The sequence below is a fragment of the Rhinocladiella mackenziei genome (assembly GCF_000835555.1).
Source record: "Rhinocladiella mackenziei CBS 650.93 unplaced genomic scaffold supercont1.1, whole genome shotgun sequence".
Taxonomy (NCBI): domain Eukaryota; kingdom Fungi; phylum Ascomycota; class Eurotiomycetes; order Chaetothyriales; family Herpotrichiellaceae; genus Rhinocladiella; species Rhinocladiella mackenziei.
In genome coordinates this window covers 4,444,124-4,469,764 of record NW_013550604.1, presented here as the reverse complement: position 1 = coordinate 4,469,764, position 25,641 = coordinate 4,444,124, and the positions used below count along the sequence as shown (strand labels likewise).

The window sequence follows — 25,641 nt, the reverse complement described above, 5'->3', positions numbered from 1 at the left end:
TTCTACTGGAAACAGCGTCGCCCTCCTTTCCAGGTCTATCGTCTGATCTCTCGGATCTACATCCTGTATGACTTCCACAAACAAGATATCCTGTCCGCTTGAATCGGACCGTTCGATGAAGCGATGAAGAAGGTGGTCGTGCGAAGGGCATCAAACCAGCCTTGATTCTTTATGGAATTGGGAATGGGACGGTGCGTTTCGTCTTGGTATGATTGGACTCACCTTTGTCGTTACGGGCGATCGTCAGCGAGAAAGTGTAATGGATTATGGCGATATAGATGGAGTAGTGCTTACGATATATGCGACGTCGATCCGGACATACAACATGCAATCTTGTTCACTGTGAAACGTTTCATTCCTATCGTCAACCCACCTTAAGGACTAGCTGTTTTCAATCACGATTTACGCAGTAATGCGCTTCGGAAGAGCAATCCGAGCATTCAGTGTTACGATCTCTGCCTTCTGACCTTCTATGAACTCCTTGATGGCAACTACCTCCTTCTCCTTCTTGAATGGCTCCCCTGGTGCTCGTGGACGTGGAATTGGGATGTTGTCAGCACCGATAAGCGCGAAGAGCTCCTGATATTTGGTCTTTTCCTTCCTTCGGAACTCGCGGTTCTCCTTTGCGCGAGCCCTATTGTATTCCTTGATATTAGTGGTGGCAGAAGCTGCTTGACGGCGAGGAGGCCGAGGATTTTGTGCCGGAGCAGTGATTCGGGCCAAGCCGGATATGGAGTCATGGGTGATAGCGACAGGGTGGTGGTTGTAGCAACAGGAGCTCTAGAAGCCCGGTACGGTAGTGTGGGTGAAGTCCGCGGTAGTGTAGTGGACGAAGTTTCCGAAGGGAGGATTTGCTGTTCTTTGAGTTAATGTTTGTCATGTGGTGGATGAGGTTGATCAGTGGCTCACCTATGCCTCTTCCGATGCCAGCCAATGTTGCAGCCGTGTTGGACATGTTCATTATGTGATTTAACTAATAATGTGGATTGTGTGAAGAGTCTGAGAGTGTCCACTGGTAACCGGGAAGTGGTGACAGCAAGAGTGTGGATATGAGCAAGACTGATTGTCGGTTGTCGATGGAGAATGAATAAAGCGTAAGAAAGCAAAGATGACTGATTTTATAGTTCTTCCCAACGGAGGTCGAAGACAGTAACAACTCTCAGCATCGCTGTGCAGATGGTGCCGCCGCGGCAAAGTTGATTGATGTTGTCGCACGATACTTATCGTGTTGAACGGATCTGGCGAGGCTGAATGAAGGGAATAGTCTCGGCGAGAGACACCAGTGTAGAGGAGAACAGCATTGTTACTCCATCAAGTGGATCAATCGTCTGGCTGATCATGCCCATCATAACTAGCCCTGATTGCTCTCTAGCTCCTAAGTCTTTCATGACCTATTTACGAATACCATATCCTGAAAATCCTTGTGGCGGCATTGTAGGTTGAGCTGGAGGCATAACACCCGCTTGAGGACCACCAAACCCTGGAGGAGGAGCAAAACCGGCAGGCATAACATTTGGTTGTGGAAATCCAGTAGGCATTTGGTTGAAACCTGGCGGCATAAAGCCTTGTGGTCCACCATATCCTGCCTGACTGGGAGGAGGTCTTGCTGGAAGACCACTTGGTGGAGCCGCCAGCGGTGCTGTTGGTGGAGGAGGCGGCGGTCTTGCTTGCGTTGGTGGAGGTACAGCTTGATAATTTCCGTTTGATTGTCCAAAGCCAGCTGGAGTTACCGGAGTCTGAGGCATACCACTAAACATCGGACCACCGACAGGAATAGTGGCAGGGGTAGGTTGGACACCATGAGCTTTTGCTTGAGCGGCAAGCATTCTTTCAGCTTGATCACCATGTCTCTCCCCCTTTCCATCCTTCTTGTAGGCGTATTGGACGGAGACCTCTTTGTTCATGAGGTACTGACCATTCATGTTTGCAATCGCATCATCAGAAGCTTCAAAGTTGGAGAAAGAAACGAATCCATAACCTTTGGATAGGTTGTTCTCATCACGAGCAATCTATGTCATATCAGCAAAGCAAGAAAGAAAGGTGATGGAGGAGAATTAAACACACCTTTGGAGCAGCCACCAGAGTACCGAATCTTCCGAATGTATCATATAGCATTCTTTCATCCACCATCGGATCCAGGTTTCCGACAAACAATTCCGCGCCGACTTCAACGGACTTCTGTTTATCGGCACTGGCTTTGTTCACTCGAATCGGTTTGCCAAAAAGTCTGACTTGGTTCATGATTCTGGCTGCGTACTCTGCATCTTCTTCCGAGTTGAATTCAACGAAGCCATAGCCTTGATGGGATTGTGTGACCCGATCTTTGGGCAAATGAACATTACCAATACGGCCCGCTTGCAGGAAGAGTTCCCAGACCAGAGAATCTGTGACACGTTCGTCAAGATTGCCAATGTATATGGTGGAGTCTTTGTCTTGCTCCCAGTGTCTTGCGCCAGACATATTGTTGGAGAGGTTTCTCTTCTAGAGAGACACCTATGAAAGGATTCCCAATTCCAAATCTTGAGTTTACAAGGACAAGGTGCGACGAGAAGTCGCTTGAAGTGTGGTTTTCTCCTTCTCGAAAACACGCTTTTCTTCTTCGAGACTGGCGTGGTTAAATATCACGTGATTTGATTTGCCCAAATTTATTCTGGCAAATCTTCAGTTCACCAGCTTCCCCTGGAATGGCTTGCATTTCGTCAGGATACCTGACAATTTTCGCTCCTTCAGTATCCTTTACCATTGTTGAAACAATCTGGTGGTCCCTAACCCCAAACAACCGGCAAAATGATCCAATTCTCGGAAGAGACCAAAGTATGTTCAGCTGGAGAGAATTTTGGAATTTCTTCTAACTTTTGAATTACAAGGAGCGCATCTCGAAGATCATCGACATCACCCGGGAAGTTGTTCATTATGGCTATCTACCTTTGATTCTTTATTTGGGTACGAGGAAAAAATTCGGCGAATTGAATATAGTTCTCATACTTGTCAGGTTATACCCGAAGTGAACCCAAACCGGCCTTGATCAAGTGCGATTCTTCCGTCTCCTGACTCTTGCTGTCGGCTATTGACCTGCTTCCAGCTTAATATCACCGTTTGCAAACTGAAGCTTTTCAGAACACCTTTCTGTACGACACAATCACAAGCATTGGGCGCAGCTGGGCCGCAGGGGACAGTTCTCAAAACATATAAGACGAGGAACATATTGAATCTACTAGAGTCTATCCAGCAACGGGAGGACCTGGGAAAGAGAGGCACAAAAATGCTGCGACTCTGATAAAAGGAGTTCAAGATGAGACTCTTACACCACTCTTATGCCAACATGTCCGAAACGACATTGTACAATCACCATATGCTGTCAACCATAGCAACTCCTACTCTTAACTCTCCAATAATGTTCAATAGCAACGATCCGATCTGAAAATATTCTTCAATCCGTCCTCTGAATTGTTATCCGAGTGCCCGCGCTATTGATTTTCACGATTTCCTGACCGGACGCAAGTCTCATTGATGAAAGAGTTGGACCCAGATGCGTCGGTTTTCCTATGGCCTCCAAACCATTTCCACCCATTTGCAAGCTTTGAGGACTTGATGACTACTGACATGCTGGGCCTGACGGTCCATTCGACATTTGAAATCAAAGTTTACAAAGCTGCTGGCTGTGACTTTGGATTACCGTGATAAGAATGAACTTATTGCAGCGTAGATCAATCTTGATGACAAGGTGCATGTTCTCGGCCTCGCTCACTACCCAGCACCAAGTATATATGACACAGTAACTCGAGTATGTCCCAAGAAGTACTAGTTGGTCTGCTCTGAACTTCGCGGATCTGGATGCTCGTTTTCCCGGAGCTAGAATGCGCAAGATATGGTTGCTGAACCATGCTTTCGAAAACCCGAATTCAGAGAGTGGATCTGGGGGCCCGCGCTGGGAGTTTGGTGGTTAGCGAAGAGCTCCAGCGATCATCTTCAGCCTGATCGCCAATATGTCGCTAGTCTTGAGCACGCCGAACGAATTTCTCGCTGGGACATCAGTAGGGAGGATGGAGATTGGTATAAGAGGTGCTCGTTCTCCGTTGCAGAATCTTGGTAGGCGCAGAGAATTCCCTGTGCTCTAGCTAGGCCTAAGGTCTTTGTTGTTCCAACCTCTCTCAGAGTGTTCCACTCAATTGATCCACAGGTTGAAGTTTTCCTCCTTCCTATACCCCCTCTCGACCATGCAACTTTAGCGTACCGGCAAGGTTGGTTGGCGTAGGGTTAATGACAGGCTCCCGGCTGCCCAGACACCAGAGGCTCTCGGGCCAGTCAATGACCATAGCGGATGCCCTCACCACCCCAGCATGACCTAATGCCCATGCATCGACGCCTCCGGAGTCTGAGCTCCGCTATTTGTCTCCATGCCGGTAACTCCATCCATCTACCCTCTTGTCTGGGGCTTGAATCCGTCACCGAGTCAGCCCACGCGCCTGTTTTTTGGGTGGGCACCTGCATCAGTGCATCAGCGCCGCACTGCGTCGCTGGCCTGCGCTTGGCCGTCGTGAACCTTGTCCTATTCATTAGCCTTCCCAGGGCTCACAGCCTTGATTCGTTTTAACTACGGGGCATCTAAAGTCGCCGATGAGATTCGCTTGACCTGCCTGTTCATCGCTTCCAGTCCCTGCCGGTGGGTAGATTGTCAACTTCCCCCATCTCCCGGCTCTCGTCTCATGCTTCTCCTGTTCCTCCTTGTTTGCTCTCCACCAACAACATCAGATCTTCTCCTTCCTTACCCTACCTCCCTTCCTCGGCGACTCTGCGCGTCCTCTTCCACAAGGCTCTCCATCAATTGCGCCAACCAGGACGTATCGCAAATATTGGTGCTCACCTCATCAAATTGTCCCCGGGGGCTGTCGCCTGGGTGTTACAAACATATTCTCAATTTTCTCCCCTTACCACTAGCGTCTTTCCACCTAACCGCTGCGCGAAGAAGGTACCTGCGCCTATTGCAACCCTCTCCCCCGAAAACTTATTTTGCCCATCAGACTAATCATTTCCCAGTCTTTCTCCATTCTTATTCTCTCCAGGCCCTTTTTCATCATTTCATCAACGCGTTCATCATGTTCAACGCCACTCAGCATCGCGGCAACCCCAATTTGGGACCTGCTCCTCCTGGCCAACCCAATCACCGACTGAACGAGATTATGGACTCTCTTCGAGCCGAATTCGACAATCAAAGCCGCGCCTCGGAGCAGGTGGAAAGCCAGGTTGCTCAACAGATCCAAGAGATGGAGTTGATTCGTAACAAGGTCTATCAGCTCGAACAGAATCAATTGAAGATGAAACAGGACTATGAGGCTGAAATCCGTATGCTGCGACATGAGCTCGAAATGCGTGGAGGTCCTCAAGTGCAGTCCCATCTCAACGCTCCTCCTCAACATGGCGGTCCTGCACAAGCTCCTCCATCCCTAGGCCATGGGCAGGGCGGTCTTTTCAGCGGAATCATGGCAAACCAAGGCCAGGGTGGCCCAGGACTGGCACCACCACCGGAACAACCTCCTCCACAGCAGCATCCTCTACAACCTCCCCCACCAGCTGGTCAACCCCAAGGTCATCCTCAACCACCAAACTCGTTTCCTGGCTATCAACAAGGGCCTGCGTTGAATGGTTATGCGCCACAACCCCAGCCTCCGACCAACTCTCCTGGTCTGGGAAAGACGAGGACCATGACTAGTCGAGGCGGACCTGGACCAGCCACCCCTCAACAACATCCTAATCAACCCCAGCCGATGCCATATCAGAATGACCCAAGAGCATCGCCTCAGATGCCTCGCCCAACTCCTCCGGGGAGTGACTTACAACTTGGACCTCGTCATCAAGTGCCGGGTCAGGGCCAGTACCCGAATGTGGGAAACGTCCTGGCAGATCTCAACCCGGACGATCTGCCCGATCACTTGAAGCGAACTGGAGCCAATGGAGAATGGCACGCTGTGTTCAATCCCAACGTTCCTCGGGTCCTTGATGTCACGCTCTTGCACAACCTCGTCCATGAATCCGTCGTCTGCTGCGTCCGCTTCTCGAATGACGGACAGTTCGTTGCGACCGGATGTAACCGTAGTGCTCAAATCTTCGACGCACGTGATGGTCGCAAGGTCTGTGAGTTGCTAGACGACAATGTCCAAGATAAAGATGGAGATTTGTACATTCGTTCCGTCTGCTTCTCGCCTGACGGCAAACTGTTGGCCACGGGCGCCGAAGACAAGAAGATTCGAGTGTGGGACATTGAGAGCAAGCGCATTCGCACCATTTTTGATGGTCACGAGCAAGATATTTACTCACTCGACTTCTCCCGCACCGGCCGCCTGATTGCGTCGGGCTCAGGTGATAAAACGGTGCGCTTGTGGGACATTGAGTCAAACCAACAGGTTATGGTTCTGTCCATTGAGGACGGCGTTACCACCGTCGCCATGTCTCCCGATGGCCGTTTTGTCGCTGCGGGATCTCTGGACAAGAGTGTTCGAGTGTGGGACTGCTCCAGTGGATATCTCATTGAGCGACTGGAAGGGGCTCAAGGGCATAAGGACAGCGTGTATTCCGTGGCTTTCTCTCCAAGTGGGCGAGAACTGGTCAGCGGTAGTTTGGACAAAACCATCAAGATGTGGGAGCTTACTCAACGAGGACTTATTCCATCGAGTGCCGCCAAGGATGGCAAATGTATTCGCACATTTGAAGGACACAAGGTAAGCTTTGGCCCTTTTAGCGTTGAGTTCGTTATACATTTTGGTGTTTGAGTGGAAGACTAAGCCGGTACCTGCAGGACTATGTTCTTTCGGTTTGCCTGACGCCTGGAGGCGAATGGGTCATGTCAGGGTCGAAAGATCGCGGCGTGCAGTTCTGGGATCCGAATACTGGCAATGCGCAGATGATGCTTCAGGGCCATAAGAATTCTGTGATCTCCGTTGCACCCTGCCCGACAGGACATTTGTTCGCTACTGGATCAGGAGACATGAAAGCTCGGATCTGGCAATACACTACCTGGCGTGGAGCACACCAAGGTCTCTAGGTTTATCTGAGTAGTGGAAGAAATAGTGTTGTTCTAGAAGGTGACGGGGCTAGGACTAGAGGTGCAAGTTAGAGTTTGTGGGCCTTGAAGCTGGTGACAAAGTTGGGAATTGGGTGGACTTGAACTAACATGAGGTGCGTGAGGTGTTTTACCCGCTCAGCTGGAGACTGGAGATTGGACATTGCGTATATTGAGACGGATGTTGAAAGGAGTCTTACCCGGGAGGAACGGCAGAGGACAGCTGGATCAGGGCTATCCATGTACGTGCGAGTACTCTGCATGAGGAAATATGTGGCTGAGGCGGTTTTTTCTTTCTTCCCTGGTAAACAGGATTTTGGGAAAGATTGGGGTTTTTAGGGGCGTGGGAGGTTCGCATTAGTGGGATTCTGGATGAATGAGTTGGTTGGTGGGACACTGGGCGTTCGTTTTCGTCTGATCTGGCGGACAGGGCGAGTCAGGACTGGCAACGAGCGCTGAGATTTTCTCTCACTAGGGTTGAATTCAGTCTGCTCATGTTACACCGCATTGTTTAGGGAAAATGGCCGCAGAGGGGAAAAAAAGGGCGAAACGAAAGAGGAAGAAAATGAGCGAAAAACAGAGAAATCACGAAAGGCCAGTGCCACTTTGGGATTGTGGAGGGAGAGGCAAATTTTCTCATGGTTTTGCGTGGTATGTAGCAGCAATATTGTAGCAATCAAAATGATCATGAGCATGAAACAATGAGGACTGCTACATTGATATTGTGGCGATCTGCGTGGTGGCAGCCGATGCTGGATGAGACCAAGATCGACAGGACAGCATAGGGAAGCTTGACTTGTTTCTCCATATTGACACCTCGCATTCTGGGGGAGATGATTAACAGAGTTTTACATCAAAGATACAAAAAGTATTACATCAAAGGCCTCGGGAGGTTTGTAGGCACCCAGTCGGGGGGGGGGGGAAGGTATTGAATAATGACTCAGGGAGTGTACCGTAACTTGGGTGAACGCCCAGGAGGGAGATGCAAATGCTTGTCAGTCTGACCGTCACTGATAAGTGTTCCTTTCGGAGGATGCCGGGCGGCCGTACCCGGTCCCGAGACCGGTCCCAATAGATAACAATTCGTGCCAGACTTGACACTCGAATACCTCGTACGGAACAATACCACTGGTAGTTACAAGAGCAAATGCCTGGTGACTACCTCCACTTGGAAGGTCCCCTAAGCTTTTGAGCTACCACAGAGGCGGCTAGCACTGGGTTACCGAGTACGGAGTCCGGGTATGCCTTGCCTTTGCAGCCCATTTGCTTTGCTTTCCGGATACGCTCCGGCTGCGTGGGCAGTGACAGCGACGTATTTACTGGGACTTACATTTTCACCAAGTAGTTGTCATTTACAGTGACCAGCTTTGTGGGCATCGTCAGTGACGGTGAAAGGATTGAGCAGAGACAGCACTATTGCAGCGGAGAGCAGTCCGTCACACACCATCATCCAATTGTCAACCATCACTCTCACCTCCTCCAGCATCAGCATTATCATCAACAACATCAATGAACCGTCATCATCATCAGCATCATCTTTATCGGCATCCATCATTTCCTTCACTGAACCATTTGCGTAAACAGACACACAGCCAAACAGCCTGCACCCTGCACCTGCAGCCCACTCACCCTTCGAGAGGGGGCGTGGGATGCTATGGGTCTACTACCACGTCCGCTGTACTGCCAGGTATCATTTGCTCTTCCGAATTCTACGAATGATCTCTTCTCACTTACCATTGGGGAATCAAAGCGCATCACTGCTAAATCCCTTTCCCTGCTTTTCTCATGCCGCATGAAAAAATTTTTTCACAAAGAGTAATGGTGAACATGAGGGGGAGGGGGAGAGAGAGAAAAAATACGCAACTCGGGTTTAGCAGCCCTGTTCTGCAAGATAACAAGGTACAGTGCAAACAACACGCTACACCAACTCTGCTGTCCCCGGCCACTCACCAACAACTACGGTCACCGGCCCCCGACCTCTCTGTTGGTCGTCTCCAGAGTTTCCATGGGACAGCCGGACGCGGGAGCAACGATGGCACCATGCAGGATCCAGGATTAGCCTGAAAGAAAACTTCGCTTAGTCCTGTCCACGCCCTCCACGCCACGAGTTCTTCATGCAAAGACTCTCCTAATGAGGAATAGTCGATCTCCTCCGAAAACCTTCTGTCCAATTCCTCCGTGTTTATCATCCGAACTACTGCGGCTTCTTGCGTCTGTATCGACCGCCTCACCAGCCGCTATCATCATTACGGAGACCTGCTGCAACTAGTCTCTCTATCTTCCTTCTCCAAACGATCCCCTGTTGCTTCTTGCGTCGGCTGGTTTCGTCCCAAATCACACGATCGCTGCCGCTAAATTTTACACCCTGGCTCTTTTCATCTCGACCCATTTCGATACCGACGCCCTGCTTCGACTTCTCCGCTCTGACAACCGCCCCCCCTTCCATACGCCATCCCTCGCAAAGCCCTTGGTGTCCCAGTTCCAAGTCCCTTATGCACCTTCCATGTCCATCCTCGCATCTTGCACCACCCGAAACCGCTGACTGGGCTTCAAGCCTTACCTCTCCCTCAATCGACCACTGAGAGCATCCGCATCCAGCGAAAATTTTTCACCAAGTCACCTGGCCCTGTCCTAACATGGCAAGCACAGGCGCTTTCTGGCCTTGTGGCGCCTGTCTTGTACCCTCGCGAGCAGGCAAGGCTGCATCTTTCTCGTGCCTTAGCCTCGACCATACCACAGTTCGCTTCTTGATGTGGACTGCAATCTCTGCCAACCTGCAGCTCCATCCCCTGGCCCTGCGACTAGTCGCTCGTTCCATCTTGTCCTACCCACGCTTGCTGACTGGTTGATTCGACTCTACGGGGAATCCATCTATTGCGAAGGTATAAACCCGAGTTTGATCTCATCACCCAGGAAGATTGTTTTTGTCTCCCCATCAGTAAAACCTGTTAGACTCGTCCGAACCTGTCGCTCTGTTGCTTTTTTGCTTGACTGCTGTGGTATCGTCCTTTGTCATCCTAGGGACTTCCCCGACACCAGCGATCCTCCAATCCAACTGGGCCAATCAACCATTCCTCCCCCACGCCGCGCTACCGTCTCCCTATCTCATTGAACTCGCCAATTCAAATCCGAGGACAAGGACCAGACTGCGATGTAGCCTTCTTGCTGGCTTTTCCTGCCTTGCAGTATATTGATCAATTATTCTCGAATTTGTCTTGATCGAACACATCGCAACAGATCACACCCTCGATCCCCATTATCTATTCGCATCATTTTTGGAATCCACACCCGGGAGGGGGGGGGGAAGTAAATTAGTTCAAGGATTATCGGTATACTTGCAAGCCAAAGGGACCAAGAATGGCCTTTAACCCCACCGCAGACCAAATTGAGTGGCATATGCATCAGTTGAGGCAGTGGATGGTACCGACGTCGGTGCCAGCTCCGACCAAACCCACCTCGAACATGAATTCTCAATCCTTTCCTCAGGACTTCTATCTCCAGAATGTCCCTTCCAGTGATTTGTACGACTATGACTCGTTCAGCACTCCTGGTCATACGCCAACCGCCATCCAGCGTGCGCATACCTTTGCCGACATGTCCGATTATGATTTCTCTCTGGATTACTTCAATCCTGGCCAGGGTCCAGTGACGCCTGGAAGTTGGGCAGGAGAAGAGAAGGGCAACTTTGATGATGGCCTCTCCATCTACTCGGAGGCACCTTCAAGCTATCTGTCCTCCGACCTATCGGAACAAACCCGGCTTGAATCCATCATCTCATCTAACCGCAATACTCCTCCTACCTTTCCACAGTCGTCTTCTCTACCAGAGCCCGTCTCCGAAGTTGATTCGCTTATGAAGACATTGCAGCCTCCCCAGATGCAACTTCAGGCTAGCAATTCCAATGGCAAGCCCAAGAAGCACCATTGCCCTCACCTAGATTGTGGAAAATCTTTCTCTCAGCCAACACATCTCAAAATTCATCTTCGCTCCCATACTGGTGAGAAACCATACACGTGTTCTGTACCAACTTGCAGGCAATCCTTTTCCCAGCTGGGCAATCTTCGAACTCACGAACGACGACATATTGGTCAACGACCAAATCGAAAGAGATCTTCATCCGATCCGGGTGCTCGAGGTCGAAAATATGAATGCAGATTGGATGGTTGCAAAAGTGTTGAAGATGGTCATGGAGGCAAGGTTTTCACGCAACTTGGAAACCTAAAAGCACATATGAACAAGTTTCATAAGGAGACTCTGGCCAGACTTTCTGAACAATTTGCACATAACGAGGTAGATCCTGAAGAAGCCGAATTGAGAGCTTATTTCCAGGACCTCTACAAACACAGCAACAAGGGGATCAAGGGACGGGGTAAGGGACGAAAAGTGGAGGTCATCATTACACCTGATCAGGCTTGAATGAATAAAAGGACAACAGATAATATCAAGCTGAATCCGAACCGAAAGAAAGGAGTACGAGTTCACTTCCATGAGCCTCGACAGAGATACAGCCCAGTCGGTCTCTCGTTCAATCCAGCTCGGAATGGCCGTAAAGCGATCGTCCATCCAAATCACTCCGAACCAGCCGAATCCGATCGATCCTACCATACAGTGAATCCTCAGCGTCAACCCCGAAGAGGACCTGCAGGAAAAAAGAAAATTAGAGCAAACATCAGAAAGGAGCCAAAACTCGACCGTCCAACCTTGCTAGCTCAACACCCACCAACTGTCACAAACCCAGTCGCTTCCGTCTTTTTCCCTTTTGTTTTTCTATTCAGATCTAATTGCCGTCTTGATTCGAGGAGGAATACCCACTATCGTACAGTTTGGTCCCGAGCGCGAAGCAACTTTATTGGAAACGGATTTATTTGGAGGAGGGGGGGTTCGGGATTGTAAGAGTATCACCCAAGGGGAAATAAATATTCCAGGAGGAATGAGGAAATATCATGAATTGGAAAAATATCAGGTCAAACTTGGGTGTCAAATGATTTGTTTTGGGTTATGAAACCAAAAAAAACACAAGGGGTGCATGGGATTGTTCGTCATCGGTCGAGCGTGGTAGTCTCGTATGTATGTGTATGTACTATTTTCCAAGTCTATGCTTTTGCTTTTTGAGTTTTGAATTTGTTTCCCGAAGTTTGATGTTGATTCAAATCAACGAAAGTAAAGGAAACACCGAAACCAAAAACAAGAAAGAAAAAGAAGCTGGTTGGGCCTGTCCTATGGAGAGGAAGAGCTGGGAAGATGGATTGCAAGCGAGTTTACAATGGATTTAGATCCTTGACACGAGGCGACGTGATGATGATGATGATGATGATAATGATTGATGATGAGCATCCCCAACAAAGACAGCAAACCCAAAAAAAAAAAAAGATAATTCTCAAAATTGTTTGTTCCACCTTTCCTTCCTCCTGCTCTTCCGTTCTGTCCATTTGCGGAGCGAGGTTCAGGTTGCCGATTTTTCTGTTCGCACACAACAACGAATCTCGAGGCAAGACAAGGCGACCCGTGCGGTGCGTGGCAAATTGATCTTGAAACAAACCCGGAGGAAGCCACGATGAGAAAGAAAAAAAAAGGGTTGCGGTGAAACAAGCAAGGCTGACTCTACCACCTTCGAGCATTTTCCTCTCTCGTCCACAGCCTCTCCTCGCGCAAGACCCCGGACGTCCCATCGATTACGGGGGAAATACTACTTTTGCCATCTACGTAGCGATCAAGGTTGGTACGTGCATTTCCCTAACATTAAACTCTGAGTTCTTGAAGATGATACAAGTGGCTGGCTCCAGACGATCATCGTTTGTGTTTCATTCCGGAACAACATTTCGAAAGCTCTCCTCCACCTCGAGGCGAGACGAGACAAGACGAGATTGAATTCATGCGGATCCTTGCCTGTTCAAACCAAAATCGGAATCGGAATGTGCATGAGACTGTTTCCCTGAAGTTTCATTGTGAGGAGAGAGGAACGGTATAAGTGATACTCCACTGGTCATATCTCGACCATCTTTCTCACCGTCCTATCCAGTCACCAACAAGATGAAATCTCCTTCACCCTCTCCTTTTCGCCTCACCTCGCCTCCTCATCTCATCTCGGATCCCCGACGGAGCGCGCCGTGCACCAGGAGGCAAAAAAGACGCAAGGCACGGCTCGAGTATTCAGGTACGAGCCTTGTGGATTTCCTTTAGGTAGAGAGACTTCTTTATCGTGGGCGGTGGCAAAAGCTCTTTCTCAAGGGAGGGAGTGGATTGGGCCGTGGGCACGTCGTGTCGGGGTTGTTGCTTTTTTCTTCTGAAGACAACACATGACAGCATAGCACGGTAGGTGATGGCGGTGGAGGAGAAGGCAAATCGAATCTCACTGGAACCTGCGATATCGGTCGATGAACCGGTGAGTCATTCTCGTTGCCATTATTATTATCATGACCAATCTACATCTCGAGGATTTTCTTTTCTTTTTCATAGACATTGATTTGTTCACAAATGACTGGCAGGCAGAACGAACATCGTACTTATAGCTGCGGTTCGAGATTATGGTATGGAATCATGTTGAATCCCTCCAGAGGCTGCGGATTCAGCAGTGTGATTCAACCCGAACCTGCCATCTTGTACTAAGCCACGCTGTGCAATAATATATACAGACTGCGGAGCCCTAGAAAAAACGAGAGACTCTAGCACAGTACATAGTTGTAGAGAGAGGTAGAACTTCAAATATCCGGACCATGTTTCGAGGTCAATCGTCTACATCTCCGATTTGAAACCTCGGTTGAGCATGTGAATAACTGAAAGGGCCACGGAAAGGAAAGAATCTTATAAATTCGCGACACTTTCATTCAAGGAAAAAGCGGTGTCAATAGAGATGAAGACTCGACAACTGCCTTGAACTGTGTGATGAACGAAGATAACAAGTGAGAGGCAGATTTATCTTGAGTTTGATATCGGCCTCTGCGTGAAATTATGTCCTCCTTTCCCTCCATTTCTTTTTGCCAATTATCCTCATAGGAGCAGATTGGGTGCCTGGGAGTTCTCTTTTCGTGTGTACCAAATTCTGATTGCAAGTTGAACGACCTACCTCAGCCCAAGGAACACGAGGCCATAGGATACAATATCCCTGGAGGCCCGAGTCTTTCTCATGAGCGGACGTTAGAACTTGGGACTTTTGAACACCGGGTATGCAGGTGGTCCTGATCGTTGGTGGGATTGCAGAATGTGATGACAAATTGCACAGGTCAACTCGGCACATCGATTCTTGCATGAATGGGCAGATCCTATTCCTCTCGGTGTCGAATCACCAACCCTCCAATGGTCGGACACTGCCTGAATTCCCCAGTCAAAGGAGCAGCCGTTTGGGCGTCTGCAACCCCCAAACCAATTTTCGACACGAGACAAGGGCATTGAACAGGGGGGTTTTCAAATTGAAGGCTGGCAAAGAATTGCGAAAACCATCTAACCACTTGTCAGAGACAAGGGCTGCTTCTTGTCGACTTCTCTTGTGCTTCTTCGCCCCCGATGAAGACGCCGATGATGGGATGGCAGGAGGGTTGTGATTGTCACGCTTCCTGCCTGGCGCATTATCCTACCTTGGTCCAGCGTCCCGCACCTAAGCCTCTGCAAATCATATCCAGCTCCAGTTTTCAGTCATTGCCAAACCCCAGGGCGCAACCCATGCACAAATGGTCACTTCTGTTTGGTGAAGGTTTGGAAGACATCCGGTCAAAAAGGTATCATCGTGCTTAAAAAGCGGGAATTGGGCCTTTGTGGCTTTCGGAGGTGTTGGCGCGAAGGCTTGGACTTAGTCTTCATTACTTCATCTTACGATCCTACTCGGGTTCCGATACTATGCAACTGGTTCTTTTCAGATCCGGCATAGTGCCACATTTCATGACTCGTCGACTAATCTGGGGCTTGGCTCACTTGCATTTGCATGGAAGCGTTCATACTCGGGGCCGTCAACGACGGAGGACTATAGGAAACCTGGCTCGGAATAGAATACGAGTGGAGTAGATTGGTGTCGTCTTCCTGACCAGAAGTTAATCGGCGGTTCAAACATGCAAGGTGCAGATACAGATGCGTGTACGTGTGCATACAGAGATTGTGGGGTGTGGCAAACGCACGTAAATGGGCGTACAGATGTCAGATGCTGGAAACAAGAGTCTCTCGTGCATGACAGACGCCATATGTCAAAGACAGGAAGAGAGCACCAGGTATACTGGTCTGAATGGAGCTGTGTAGCACCAGCCGGGCATAGAGTTGTAAGCTTGGGAGTGGGTTGCGCGGGTGGAGATTCCTGCTTTTCTGGGTTGATCTTTGCCGCACTAGACCATTCACTGCACTAACGCCTAGCGCAATCCACCTGATGGGCCGCCGCTGGGGCCCACCACACTGGGGCCCACCCTATTAGTGGGTGGATTCGTCGCTAGAAGCGATAGAAGATTTCTAGAAGGTCGGCTGGAAGGTCGGAGGATATGGAAAGAAACTCTGACAGACCGCCACCAACAGGGATCCAAAGGGCCAATCAGCAGGCCGCACGCCAGCAGGCACTCCGGCCACGCATGCCCTTACGGTCTTTGGACATCAACTGCTAGTCTACAGTGTCGCTTTGGGTGGAAAGCTTATTCACGAATCTCACACGGCCGGGCCCAGCAGCACACATCACCGCTGTGAAGTTGCTTTTTCTGCCTCTTCGAGAGAAACAGCATTCTCGCAAATCAAGCCCGATGCAGGAGAAACACATCTTTCTCCATCTCGCAACGAACCATTTCCATCCGATCCTCAATCCACCGAACCGTTGCTCTGGCCCCATCCCACTCGTTCTTGCTGTTAGTCGGCAACATTGTCCCGCAACGAAGAATTCGTCTTCTTTTTTAAGGAAGAGAGGGCTTGGCAAGACCACGACAAGGCTTTCTGCCGTCATGCTACGCAGGTACAACGCCCGCAGCATTTGATACTCCTAGTCTTGCAAATCAAGTGGAGATCATTTTGTGTTCACAACTCCAAAAGTGGAGAGAAGGACTAGTGATGTGCTGGGGGCCGCTTCAGACTTCGCTGATGAGGTTAGACGAGGGTTGGAAGCCGTAATTCGCCTTTTCGTTTCCATCTTGTCATGTCCCAGGAAGCGAGTTGTGATTGACATTGCGAGGCCTACCCAAAGGGGTTCGATTGTTTTCCATAGACTCGAACGCTTCGGAGGCCGCCGACAACCATCAATTACCCCGTCTATTGTGTTTGATCGACCGAAACGATATCTTGTCGTGGATTAGAACTGCATTGGAACTTTTGGAAGAAAGACAAACACTGAAATCACGCATATTATTACCCAACTCCCTCCCCCTGGTGCCTGCCCGCTGGACTGCTGATCATGGAAACCCCAAAGCGGGATGATAGGACGCTAATTTCATGTACGACAACCCAGTCTCTGATGACTCAATTCCAGACGATCTGACCGCCTGGTCTCCTTTTACAAGGGTCCCTTCCTGTCCACCTGCCGCGCCACCTCCGTGCCAACAGCGCTAGAATCATCCTTCTCCCGGGTCCCAAGCATCCTTGGGAAACTCCAGCGAGCGTTTTCATACACCAGGAACGTAACACAGGTGCTCGGGACGACACGGAGGAGGTTGGGAAAAAGACCTTTGTAATAACCTATAATACCTTCGTTACGCCAGACTTGTTTCATCAAGCCAATGACGCCGGGTCCTCGGACATGCGTGGTAGCCCTTGGGTCATAAGTTTGCAGTCTAGCCCGAATCAGCTGGTGGGGATACGTCAAGACTCCAGCGAATATTTTGGAAAGCGATGAAGTGATCAGCGTGTCGAGGTTGGAGAGTTCTTGACCTTTCTTGAAGTCGTTGCACCATATCTTGAGCTTTTCATAGGCCAGGAAATACAGTGAGCCATGACTGACCCCAACAAATGCGGGCGTCAGACCGTGAAAAAAGCCCCGTACACCTTCAGTTCGATATATGGAACGCAGACCAGAAACCATGCTCGGATATGCGCCGGCCTGAGTCGCCGAGGTCGAGAGCATGCGGGTTTTGACCACCCAGACAGGATTTGTAAGTATTGCTGACAGAAGACCGGACAGGGCTGACGCAGAAAGATAGTCGACCGAGGTGAGTTGATGGCCTGGTTCATAGCCTCGAATACTGCGGATCAGATCTTGAGCTTCGTGATACCACAAGAAATATAAACCCCAACCCAACGAGTTTCCGACGAGATTCGGAGTCAAACCGCGATATAGGGCTGCAATTCGGGTAGGACCCTCATTGCGCAAGATATCCCGAAGAACCGAACGAGAGGAATTGAGGAGAGGATGGGAGGAAGAGTCCACTGGTGGAGAAATTAATGAGTCTGGGTCTCCGGAAGGGAGGAGGGGAGAATCCAGAGTGTTAATACTCTACCTTGCAGTCTTGTCTTTATAATATCCAGAGGATGGACAATGACAGTGGAAGTGAGCCCTGCTGTCAGACCAGCAATAGCCTCTATTGTGGCGGGAGGAAGACCATGAGGACTTTGAGACGTCATGGGCAAGAGATTGCTGATGTATGAATCACCGCGGGGACCGAGAAACGACTGTAGGTGGAGGCGCCGAGGTCGAGGATCATATCGAGGCTAAAATGAGGAAAGAGAGGTGCGAGAAAGTAGGGAGATGAATGAATGATCAAGGAGACATGCTGTTGAGGAAGCCATCACTGCTGTTTGCATGCGAACAAAATTCTGGATGGACTCGATGAAATCAGATGCGAGGGGAGCAGTCACGTGCAACTCAATACGGAGGAGGACATAGGCCAAAGGCGCCTCTTGCTTGCTTTATTGTACGGCGTGCGGGGTCTCTCTCCTGGCCACAAGCTTCTCGGGGATTGGAGCGAGCTCAGGCCTGTTTATGGAGATACCACTCAACTTCGGCCACTCAGAAGTCTCTATCGCGGCTCGGATGTGCCAGAATCCATTTCACGCCACTCCTACTCACCGTTGATTTTATCGTACTTCTACGAATTCTTCCGCCAAATCCTGCAAGAAAGCTATTTGATCCTTTACCAATTGCCTGCGTTTCTGCTTTTCATTCTCGCAGGACCCGAGTCCTTGCGCCTCCAATACCCCAAGTAGCTTCTCCAACTCGGCCAAAAAGCCCCCGAAACAGCACAGCGAGACCGCCATGGACATCGTCCTCGAAATCGTCGACACTCTCGTCTTGGATCGCGTCTATGCGACATTGCTTCCCGCAAGTCCATCCTCATACGTCTCACAAAAGAGTAACAATGCGACCTCAACGGCCCAGTACACATACATTTATGAGCCTGCTTCCCAATTCATCAGTTTGGAACCTACACATTGGACTTATAGTAGCTCATGGCCTCGCGACAACATATACCGACAAGCCATTAGCCTGTTCGCCATAGTGTGGTATGTGGCCAATTCTTTTGGTGCCCCAATTCAATCTGGCCAAAGTCTGACAAAGTCTTCAGGTTCTTTGGGCTGATTCTTTATTTCGTTTGCTCCTCGCTCTCCTACTTCTTCGTTTTCGATAAGAATAACTTTGATCACCCGAAATATCTCAAAAATCAAGTTCGCATGGAGATCATCCAAGCAAGCAAAGCAATGCCAGGCATGGCAGTCCTGACCGCTGCCTGCATGTTGGGGGAAGTGCGCGGGTACGCCAAATTATACGACACCCTCTCGGAAGCACCGTTCCCGCTGTACAATCTCCTCCAGTTCCCTTTCTTTATCCTCTTCACCGATTTCCTCATCTACTGGATTCACCGTGGCTTACACCATCCTCTTGTTTACAAGAAATTGCACAAACCACATCACAAATGGATCATGCCTACCCCATATGCCTCGCATGCTTTCCACCCTCTTGATGGCTTTGCTCAATCTATCCCCTACCATCTTTTCCCTTTCCTCTTTCCCCTCCAAAAATTCGCGTACATCGCGCTCTTTGTATTCATCAACGTCTGGACCATCTTCATCCATGACGGCGAATACTACTCGAACTCGCCCGTCATCAATGGCGCCGCCTGCCATACCATGCACCATTTGTACTTCAACTACAATTATGGCCAATTCACCACACTGTGGGATAGACTAGGCGGGAGCTATCGCAAACCAAATGATGAACTTTTCCGTAAGGAGACCAAGATGGGCAAAGAAGAATGGGAGAGGCAGAAGAGGGAAATGGAGAAGATTGTCAAGGAGGTCGAGGGTGATGATGATCGGGGGTACCTCGCTGATGGTGTCGCTGAGACTAAGAAGGTCCAGTGAATCCGTTGCCGTGTCATTTTCTACGCGAATGGATCGGTATCAATCGGGCAGATCAATAACAACTCCGAAATGAGGGAATAGGATTCTTGGATTGTTTCAAATTCAAACGGACCATCCTTGGAGATCGTCTAGCTATGGAAGGAGAGGTAAAGGAAAGGCAAGCGGATCAGTCTTTACCCAATGAAAATGTACATAGACTTTTATCATGCGACGACGGACAAATTACTGCCATGTCCGTTCTGGGTTGTGATGGACGATAGTCCGACCACAAACGCAGAAGCGATTTCTGTGGATGAGTGCAGAGGGACTCAATTGTAATAACATCAGCATCGATGAATATCTCATCTCCTATACCAAGCCACGAATGTCCTATATATATATATAACTCGATTGATAACAAAGGGAGATGCGGTCCGTTCTGTCTTGAAGCCTCCATGATCTGTTGAAAAGTGAAAGCTTGAAAATTTCGGATCAAACTTTCAAGTTGTGTGATGTATGTTGTGCGGGCGGTGTTCTTGAGCAGGTCACTCTTCATTTCCGAGCGAAGAGACGGTCATAGAGCGTCTCGAAAACAGAAAGGTGAGCAGAAGTGTTCGTCTCCTTTCTCACTTCTCTTCGCTTGATATGGGCGCAATGTATAGAAATCCCGCGTGATCCAACTAGATTCAAAATCCCAACCGATGGAGAGGACTCAAGTCACCAAATGATTCTACGAATTAAGAGAGGCCTCTTGGAACAAAATTCTTCCCACATCAGTTCTGCACAAAGACTTGCACCCGGAAGTCTGTCTTCATATATCCATCCCGTCGAAACTTGTAGCCCTACACGACAGAACTTAATCCGATCCCATTCGCAAATGTCCCGCAACAAACGCCACGCACAACTTTGGATCACGAAAACGAGACAAACTTCGGATCCCGAGGTATTCCGTCCTCGCCGATTCCATTCTTCTTGAACCGCCGCTCCATGTAGACACGCCTTGCCTCGTCGAAATTAATACCCCGGATCTTCATGAGTCTTTGGATCTCCCGCTTGGCCTTTTGGTCGAGGCCACCGCGCGAATCACCTTCCATGACGTTGGTGGACAGGTCAAAGTCGGCGGACGTGAAGCCCGACTCGACGTCGCCCATGAATGTGTTTGGAACTCGCGTGTAGCTGAATGCCGACATGGCATCTTGGAGGCGGGTGGGGAGGTACGGTGTCCAGCGGGCTCGGGTTAGGTAGAGCGCTAAGATTGATGAATGTTAGAGTCCGGCAAAGGAGATGAAGCGGCAAGGGAAACGTACCTGATACGAAGACAACGGAGACGAAGAGAATCGAGTAGAGGAGATAGCCCATGGTTGCTGTTCGGTTCGTTTCAACGGATATGGGCTGATGAGCTGAATCAAGTTGAGTTGCGCGAAGGCTAGATTGTCGGAGTTCAGACAATTGCAGATCTAATTCCTCCGGCGCATGGCCTGTAAAAACCAGTATAGACTAAGGGTCAGGTGAAGCCTGCACTTGAAGGTGAACTGGGGCACTTTCCGTTCTTTGAAACATGGAGGTTGAGGTTGAAGTTTGTTTGGTTGGCCCCAAAGCACATCCGTCGTCAGCCTGGCTGGCGGGATGCCTGGAACTGCCGAGGGGTCTCTGCGGAAAGGGTTCGTGGACAAATCACATGATTTATCGCCAATTTGCCAAGATCGGAGCATCGGCCAATCTCTGGTCGCACTTTGAAAGTTGGAGGCACGATTGAATCGAAATTCCCACCAGAAGTTCCAGACAGCGATCATTTTGCAGCCGTCAGACAATACATCCCTAGCCACCATGTCGGAACGTCCCAACGTCTCCAGCGATCTCATCTGGGAGATTGTCCGTATGCTTTGACTCCTGACTCCCCCATCTCTGGAGAACAACGTACTGATCTAAAATCTAGGAAACAACAATGCCTACCTGGTCAAGCGAAATACCGCCGGTGGTGTCCAATTCTCTCGAGACCCCTTCAACCTGACCAACAAACACTCCCGAACACATGCTGGATTCGTGAACGACAAGGCTGTCTCCGTCCAGCTCAATGACAAGGGTGGCATCACTTTGATGACCAAGAAGTCTGGAAAATCAAACAAACCTGCGTCGCACTACAACACACACGCGTATGGCAAGGCAACGTCGAACCGAAAGTGAGCGTTTTCCTACCGTCGTGGAGGAGAGGACAGAAAGAGGCCAAGGGAACAAAGATTTGCTGATGAAGTGCTTACAACAGGATCTACAAGAACGTGGCAGACGCAGTGGGCAAGAATTCATACCGGGGCGATTTGAACAGGGATGCTGTTGCTCGCGCCAGTGCCATCAAGGATTCCCAGCGGGCAAAGAAGGATCTTCCCGAGAAGAAGCCTCGCGGATTGAAGGGGACTAAGACACAGGCATAGGAGCCTCGGAAAATGACCACCGAGGGACACCCAGGGAGATGTGAAGAATGTACAGTTTCCGAACGAAACGAACGATGGAGCTATGCGTGGAGGTCCAAGGCGTTCCGAGAGATAAAAATCCTCCGTGAATCGGGACCGGGGAAAGTCAATTAGACCAGATGCCGGAAAATGACATCCTCGCAAAGAGAGTTGTGGCGCTGTCTGCCTTCGAATCGTTGGGGCGCTCTCTCTGAACTGGAGAGTTTCTATTCGGCGAATGTTGCTGGCGTGGCTAAGGTGTGGGCACGGGTTCACACAAAATAGCTGGGGGGAATCGGATTACCATTGACGTAGATTCAAACAAAATAGGTCAAACCAAGGCCAACGATTTGTTCAGCCTTACCCGAGCAATTCTCGTGGTGTACGAAAAATAGTAGCCTGGTCACGGAAGTAGATGAGATGTGAGATATTTACCCGCACCGACAACAGCAGTGAGTAGGACCGTGAGTTGGCGACAACGCGAATTATCGGGGAGCCGGATGCAACGCGGGGTTTTGGCGTATGCGCTTGGCCGGGGGAATTTTAACCCTGCTGCTCGCTTTTACCACATCCTTTCCGCGGCTATCACTAAGAGGCCAGACCGCTTCCTTTTTTTGTTGGCTCTTCTATCTTCACTTCTCTCGTGCAGAACGCTCCTTTACTCTTCTAGCAGTCCAGAGACCTCTTTTCAGGCAGTAAAAAGGATAGACAAACCTGAGAAAGGACTACACCACCTAACTCGGCATTCAAACAGTTCTAGCTACCCCTCATAGTCCGTCGAACATTCAACATGGTGAAAGCCGTCGTCCTCGGTGCCGCTGGTGGCATTGGCCAGGTGAATGCTATACAAGACTAAAGAGATAGATCAGATCCATTAACTGACTCCCCTATTCAATAGCCATTGTCACTTTTGTGCAAGATCTCCTCTCTCATCGACGAGCTTTCTCTGTTCGATGTTGTCAATACCCCCGGCGTCGCGGCCGATTTGTCTCACATCTCCTCAATCGCTGTATGACCAATTCCTCTTGACCGATCAGCAACCATCTCAGGTCTAACAATGTATAGAATGTCGGTGGCTTTGTCGCGGCCAAGGGTGATTTCAAGGGAGAAAAGCCCGAAACGGAAGAGGCAAAGAAGGAGGCTTTGACAGGCGCGGATATTGTCATCATTCCAGCCGGTGTTCCACGTACGTCCTGGCATGCGGATGAATCGATTCTGAGCCTTTGAGACTGACGAATGTGTCAAGGCAAGCCTGGTATGACTAGAGACGATCTCTTCAAGACCAACGCTGGTATCGTCAAGGATCTCGTTGTCGCCTGCTCCAAATACTGCCCCAAGGCATACATCTGTGTCATCTCCAACCCAGTCAACTCTACTGTCCCTATTGCCGCTGAGGTATTGAAGGAGGCTGGTGTCTTCGACCCCAAGAAACTCTTTGGTGTCACAACCCTTGATGTTGTCCGTGCTCAGACCTTTGTTGGAGAGATCATTGGCGAGTCTGATCCTCGCAAATTGATAATTCCTGTTGTTGGTGGTCACTCGGGCAACACCATTGTGCCTATGTTTAGCCAGACTAAGCCTTCCGTCAGCATCCCAGCTGACAAACTTGATGCCCTGGTCAACCGTGTTCAATTCGGTGGTGATGAGGTGGTCAAGGCCAAGGACGGTCTTGGTTCCGCAACCTTGTCCATGGCGTATGCTGGGTTCAGATTCGCAGAATCTGTGCTGAAGGCTGCCAAGGGCGAGAAGGGTATTGTCGAACCAACATTCGTCTATCTCCCAGGTGTTGAGGGCGGTGATGCTATTGTAAAGGCTACCGGATGTGAATACTTCTCCGTCCCTGTTGAACTTGGAGTAAGTTTCTCTTTGCCGATCCCAACTTTCCTTGTTTCAATTTTTCCCATTTTCAATACTGACCTCTGAGTAGCCCAATGGAGCTGAAAAGGTTATTGACATCCTCAACGGTGCCAATGACTATGAGAAGAAGCTCTTGGATGAAGCCATCAAGGGTCTCAAGACCAACATCGAAGCCGGTATTAGCTTCATCAGGAACCCACCTAAGTAGGTCTGACCGTAATTCCTTTCTTGTCACCTGCCTGATAATCAATTCGCAGGTAGGATGTGAGCGACTTCTGAACCAGAATGAGCCCGCCCCTGCCCACGGTTGTTTTGCAAGATTTTGACAATAGCCAAAAAAAAAAAAAAAAAAAGAAAAGAAAAGAAAAGAAACAAAAATGAAAGCAAAGCAGCCATGGAAACTGACGTGAGGTTCGGAGCAGGTTATGAACAGAACTCTTGATGAAAAAGCCAGAGAGGTTTTTCCTTTTCCATTCGGACAAGAGAGAGAACCCATAGCTTTTCAGACTTGCTTTTCTCTGCTAGAGACGCGTAGACAAAACAAGAATTTTTTTCCACGCTTTTCTTGCGAATCACTCAGCGGGTTTACTAGATAGCAGGCTTCCTAATTGACAGTTATGCTGCAATCCTGACCCCTGTGTATGAGTGAGTGTGAGTGTGAGTGTGTGTTGTATGCTTGCTCTGCTCTTCGATCTTGATCTTGTTTTTGGTTCATTATTATGTCTTTGCTTGGATCGTTTTAATTTGAAAAGTCGCCGCTGGAAGTTCGGTCGTCTCTGCTTGAACGGTAGCCTTGATACCCAAACTCGATAGAACGCCCCTGATAATACCACAAGGAAAGTAAAGATGTGGTTGGGCTCTGTCGAGCGCTTCGGCATTGTTCGCCATACTCATTCGTGAAAAAGGCCGGAATTTGTTATCTGTGAGAACGAAGACACCCTGGAAACAAAATGGTAACCCGTCAGTATCAATGTTAATATTTTGGCCGCAATGTGTTATATAGCTTTTGCCTCCAAATGAACAAAAGTTGGGGAGAGTAAATGACATACTCGATGATTCGTCTTCAAATTGTCAATCTGCTTCTTGAACACCACAGTCCACATGTCCTTGCATAGAAACTTGATCACGTCCAACTGGTCCGTAAACCGGGGTCTGTCGCGGGAAAACCGTTCGCTGAGCCCTTCACCAACGCGGAACCCCAGCCGCTCAAGCCGCACGTACATGCTATCTCGGAAGATGTTTGTCTCTGGCAGGCCATCGCCTGCGAGGATCGTACCGGATGATCCTGTACCGCCTCCGGTGGGCGGTGCGATGGTGACAGCGTTGATATTCATAGGAGTAGCAGTGCCGGGAGGAAGAGGAGGGTTAGGTTTCGCAGTTGTCGAAGAGTTGGTATTGCGCTTCGTGCCGGGTGAGTGCGGCGCAGGTCCGTCAAGGGATGCTTCGTATGCCCGCGCCATGCGCTCCGCAAGTGGCACAAGTTCGATCAAGAGCAGATCAAAGCACGAGACATTGACGAGGGGTGAGCCCTGCTCCAAAAGCACGTCAGAACCGGTCGTGGCCATGCTGTTTGCCAAAGGTCACCGCGAAGAAGGATGGAGGTTGATTGGCCTTGGTGGAATCGTTGGGTCCGAGATGTGTGAAGCTCTCATATTGTAATATTCGAGGAGTCGGATTGTTTATCGTCGCCCATTTTGAATGACTAATTGGGCGACTCGGCTCATTCTGTATACGCAGTCCTGGTTTTGAGAAATGAACGGATATCGAGGTGTGCGCGAGATGCTGAACGCTGGCTGCCGACCCTTAGTTCAGTGTGGCTCGAGATCACGTGTCTACAACGACACAAGGCTGAGATCGGTCGATTCTCCCTTTCCACAAGAATGCTGAAGCGTACCCTGAACTCTCGGACGCGAGACTATATTATTAGGCTATTTGAGGCACACCCTGAATTCCAGAGTCAAATCTTACAACCTTATCGCCTGCGACGCTATGCAGTTGGACTGCATCTCTGTGGATTTTCATCTCACATATACACGTTGGTCACCCATTACT

The 25,641-nt window shown here is 49.6% G+C and overlaps 10 protein-coding genes across 10 annotated transcripts; 6 read left to right on the top strand and 4 right to left on the bottom strand.

Moving 5' to 3' along the window:
- Window positions 1-1,391: 1,391 nt before the first annotated feature.
- On the bottom strand, window positions 1,392-2,460 carry Z518_01573 (uncharacterized protein; the record flags this gene model as incomplete). The annotated part of the gene is made up of 2 exons (XM_013422172.1): window positions 1,392-2,009; window positions 2,065-2,460. The coding sequence occupies 2 exons, from the start codon at window positions 2,458-2,460 to the stop codon at window positions 1,392-1,394; spliced, it is 1,014 nt and encodes a 337-aa protein (XP_013277626.1).
- Window positions 2,461-2,787: 327 nt separating this feature from the next.
- Z518_01572 (uncharacterized protein) lies at window positions 2,788-3,107 on the top strand (the record flags this gene model as incomplete). Its single annotated transcript, XM_013422171.1, has 4 exons — window positions 2,788-2,814; window positions 2,868-2,943; window positions 2,993-3,029; window positions 3,083-3,107. 4 exons carry the CDS (start codon window positions 2,788-2,790, stop codon window positions 3,105-3,107), a joined length of 165 nt encoding a protein of 54 aa, XP_013277625.1.
- Window positions 3,108-5,096: 1,989 nt separating this feature from the next.
- On the top strand, window positions 5,097-7,039 carry Z518_01571 (uncharacterized protein; the record flags this gene model as incomplete). The annotated part of the gene is made up of 2 exons (XM_013422170.1): window positions 5,097-6,716; window positions 6,794-7,039. The coding sequence occupies 2 exons, from the start codon at window positions 5,097-5,099 to the stop codon at window positions 7,037-7,039; spliced, it is 1,866 nt and encodes a 621-aa protein (XP_013277624.1).
- A 3,375-nt stretch (window positions 7,040-10,414) lies between these two features.
- Z518_01570 (uncharacterized protein) lies at window positions 10,415-11,473 on the top strand (the record flags this gene model as incomplete). The annotated part of the gene is made up of 1 exon (XM_013422169.1): window positions 10,415-11,473. One exon carries the CDS (start codon window positions 10,415-10,417, stop codon window positions 11,471-11,473), a length of 1,059 nt encoding a protein of 352 aa, XP_013277623.1.
- A 5,032-nt stretch (window positions 11,474-16,505) lies between these two features.
- Window positions 16,506-17,569, bottom strand: Z518_01569 (uncharacterized protein; the record flags this gene model as incomplete). Its single annotated transcript, XM_013422168.1, has 2 exons — window positions 16,506-17,374; window positions 17,446-17,569. 2 exons carry the CDS (start codon window positions 17,567-17,569, stop codon window positions 16,506-16,508), a joined length of 993 nt encoding a protein of 330 aa, XP_013277622.1.
- Window positions 17,570-18,200: 631 nt separating this feature from the next.
- Z518_01568 (uncharacterized protein) lies at window positions 18,201-19,306 on the top strand (the record flags this gene model as incomplete). The annotated part of the gene is made up of 2 exons (XM_013422167.1): window positions 18,201-18,448; window positions 18,511-19,306. The coding sequence occupies 2 exons, from the start codon at window positions 18,201-18,203 to the stop codon at window positions 19,304-19,306; spliced, it is 1,044 nt and encodes a 347-aa protein (XP_013277621.1).
- Window positions 19,307-20,196: 890 nt separating this feature from the next.
- Window positions 20,197-20,644, bottom strand: Z518_01567 (uncharacterized protein; the record flags this gene model as incomplete). Its single annotated transcript, XM_013422166.1, has 2 exons — window positions 20,197-20,534; window positions 20,593-20,644. The coding sequence occupies 2 exons, from the start codon at window positions 20,642-20,644 to the stop codon at window positions 20,197-20,199; spliced, it is 390 nt and encodes a 129-aa protein (XP_013277620.1).
- Window positions 20,645-21,112: 468 nt separating this feature from the next.
- Z518_01566 (uncharacterized protein) lies at window positions 21,113-21,714 on the top strand (the record flags this gene model as incomplete). Its single annotated transcript, XM_013422165.1, has 3 exons — window positions 21,113-21,161; window positions 21,222-21,465; window positions 21,549-21,714. The coding sequence occupies 3 exons, from the start codon at window positions 21,113-21,115 to the stop codon at window positions 21,712-21,714; spliced, it is 459 nt and encodes a 152-aa protein (XP_013277619.1).
- An 808-nt stretch (window positions 21,715-22,522) lies between these two features.
- Z518_01565 (malate dehydrogenase, NAD-dependent) lies at window positions 22,523-23,797 on the top strand (the record flags this gene model as incomplete). Its single annotated transcript, XM_013422164.1, has 5 exons — window positions 22,523-22,567; window positions 22,631-22,741; window positions 22,825-22,918; window positions 22,979-23,586; window positions 23,660-23,797. 5 exons carry the CDS (start codon window positions 22,523-22,525, stop codon window positions 23,795-23,797), a joined length of 996 nt encoding a protein of 331 aa, XP_013277618.1.
- A 509-nt stretch (window positions 23,798-24,306) lies between these two features.
- On the bottom strand, window positions 24,307-25,154 carry Z518_01564 (uncharacterized protein; the record flags this gene model as incomplete). Its single annotated transcript, XM_013422163.1, has 2 exons — window positions 24,307-24,528; window positions 24,639-25,154. The coding sequence occupies 2 exons, from the start codon at window positions 25,152-25,154 to the stop codon at window positions 24,307-24,309; spliced, it is 738 nt and encodes a 245-aa protein (XP_013277617.1).
- Between the last annotated feature and the right edge of the window lie 487 nt (window positions 25,155-25,641).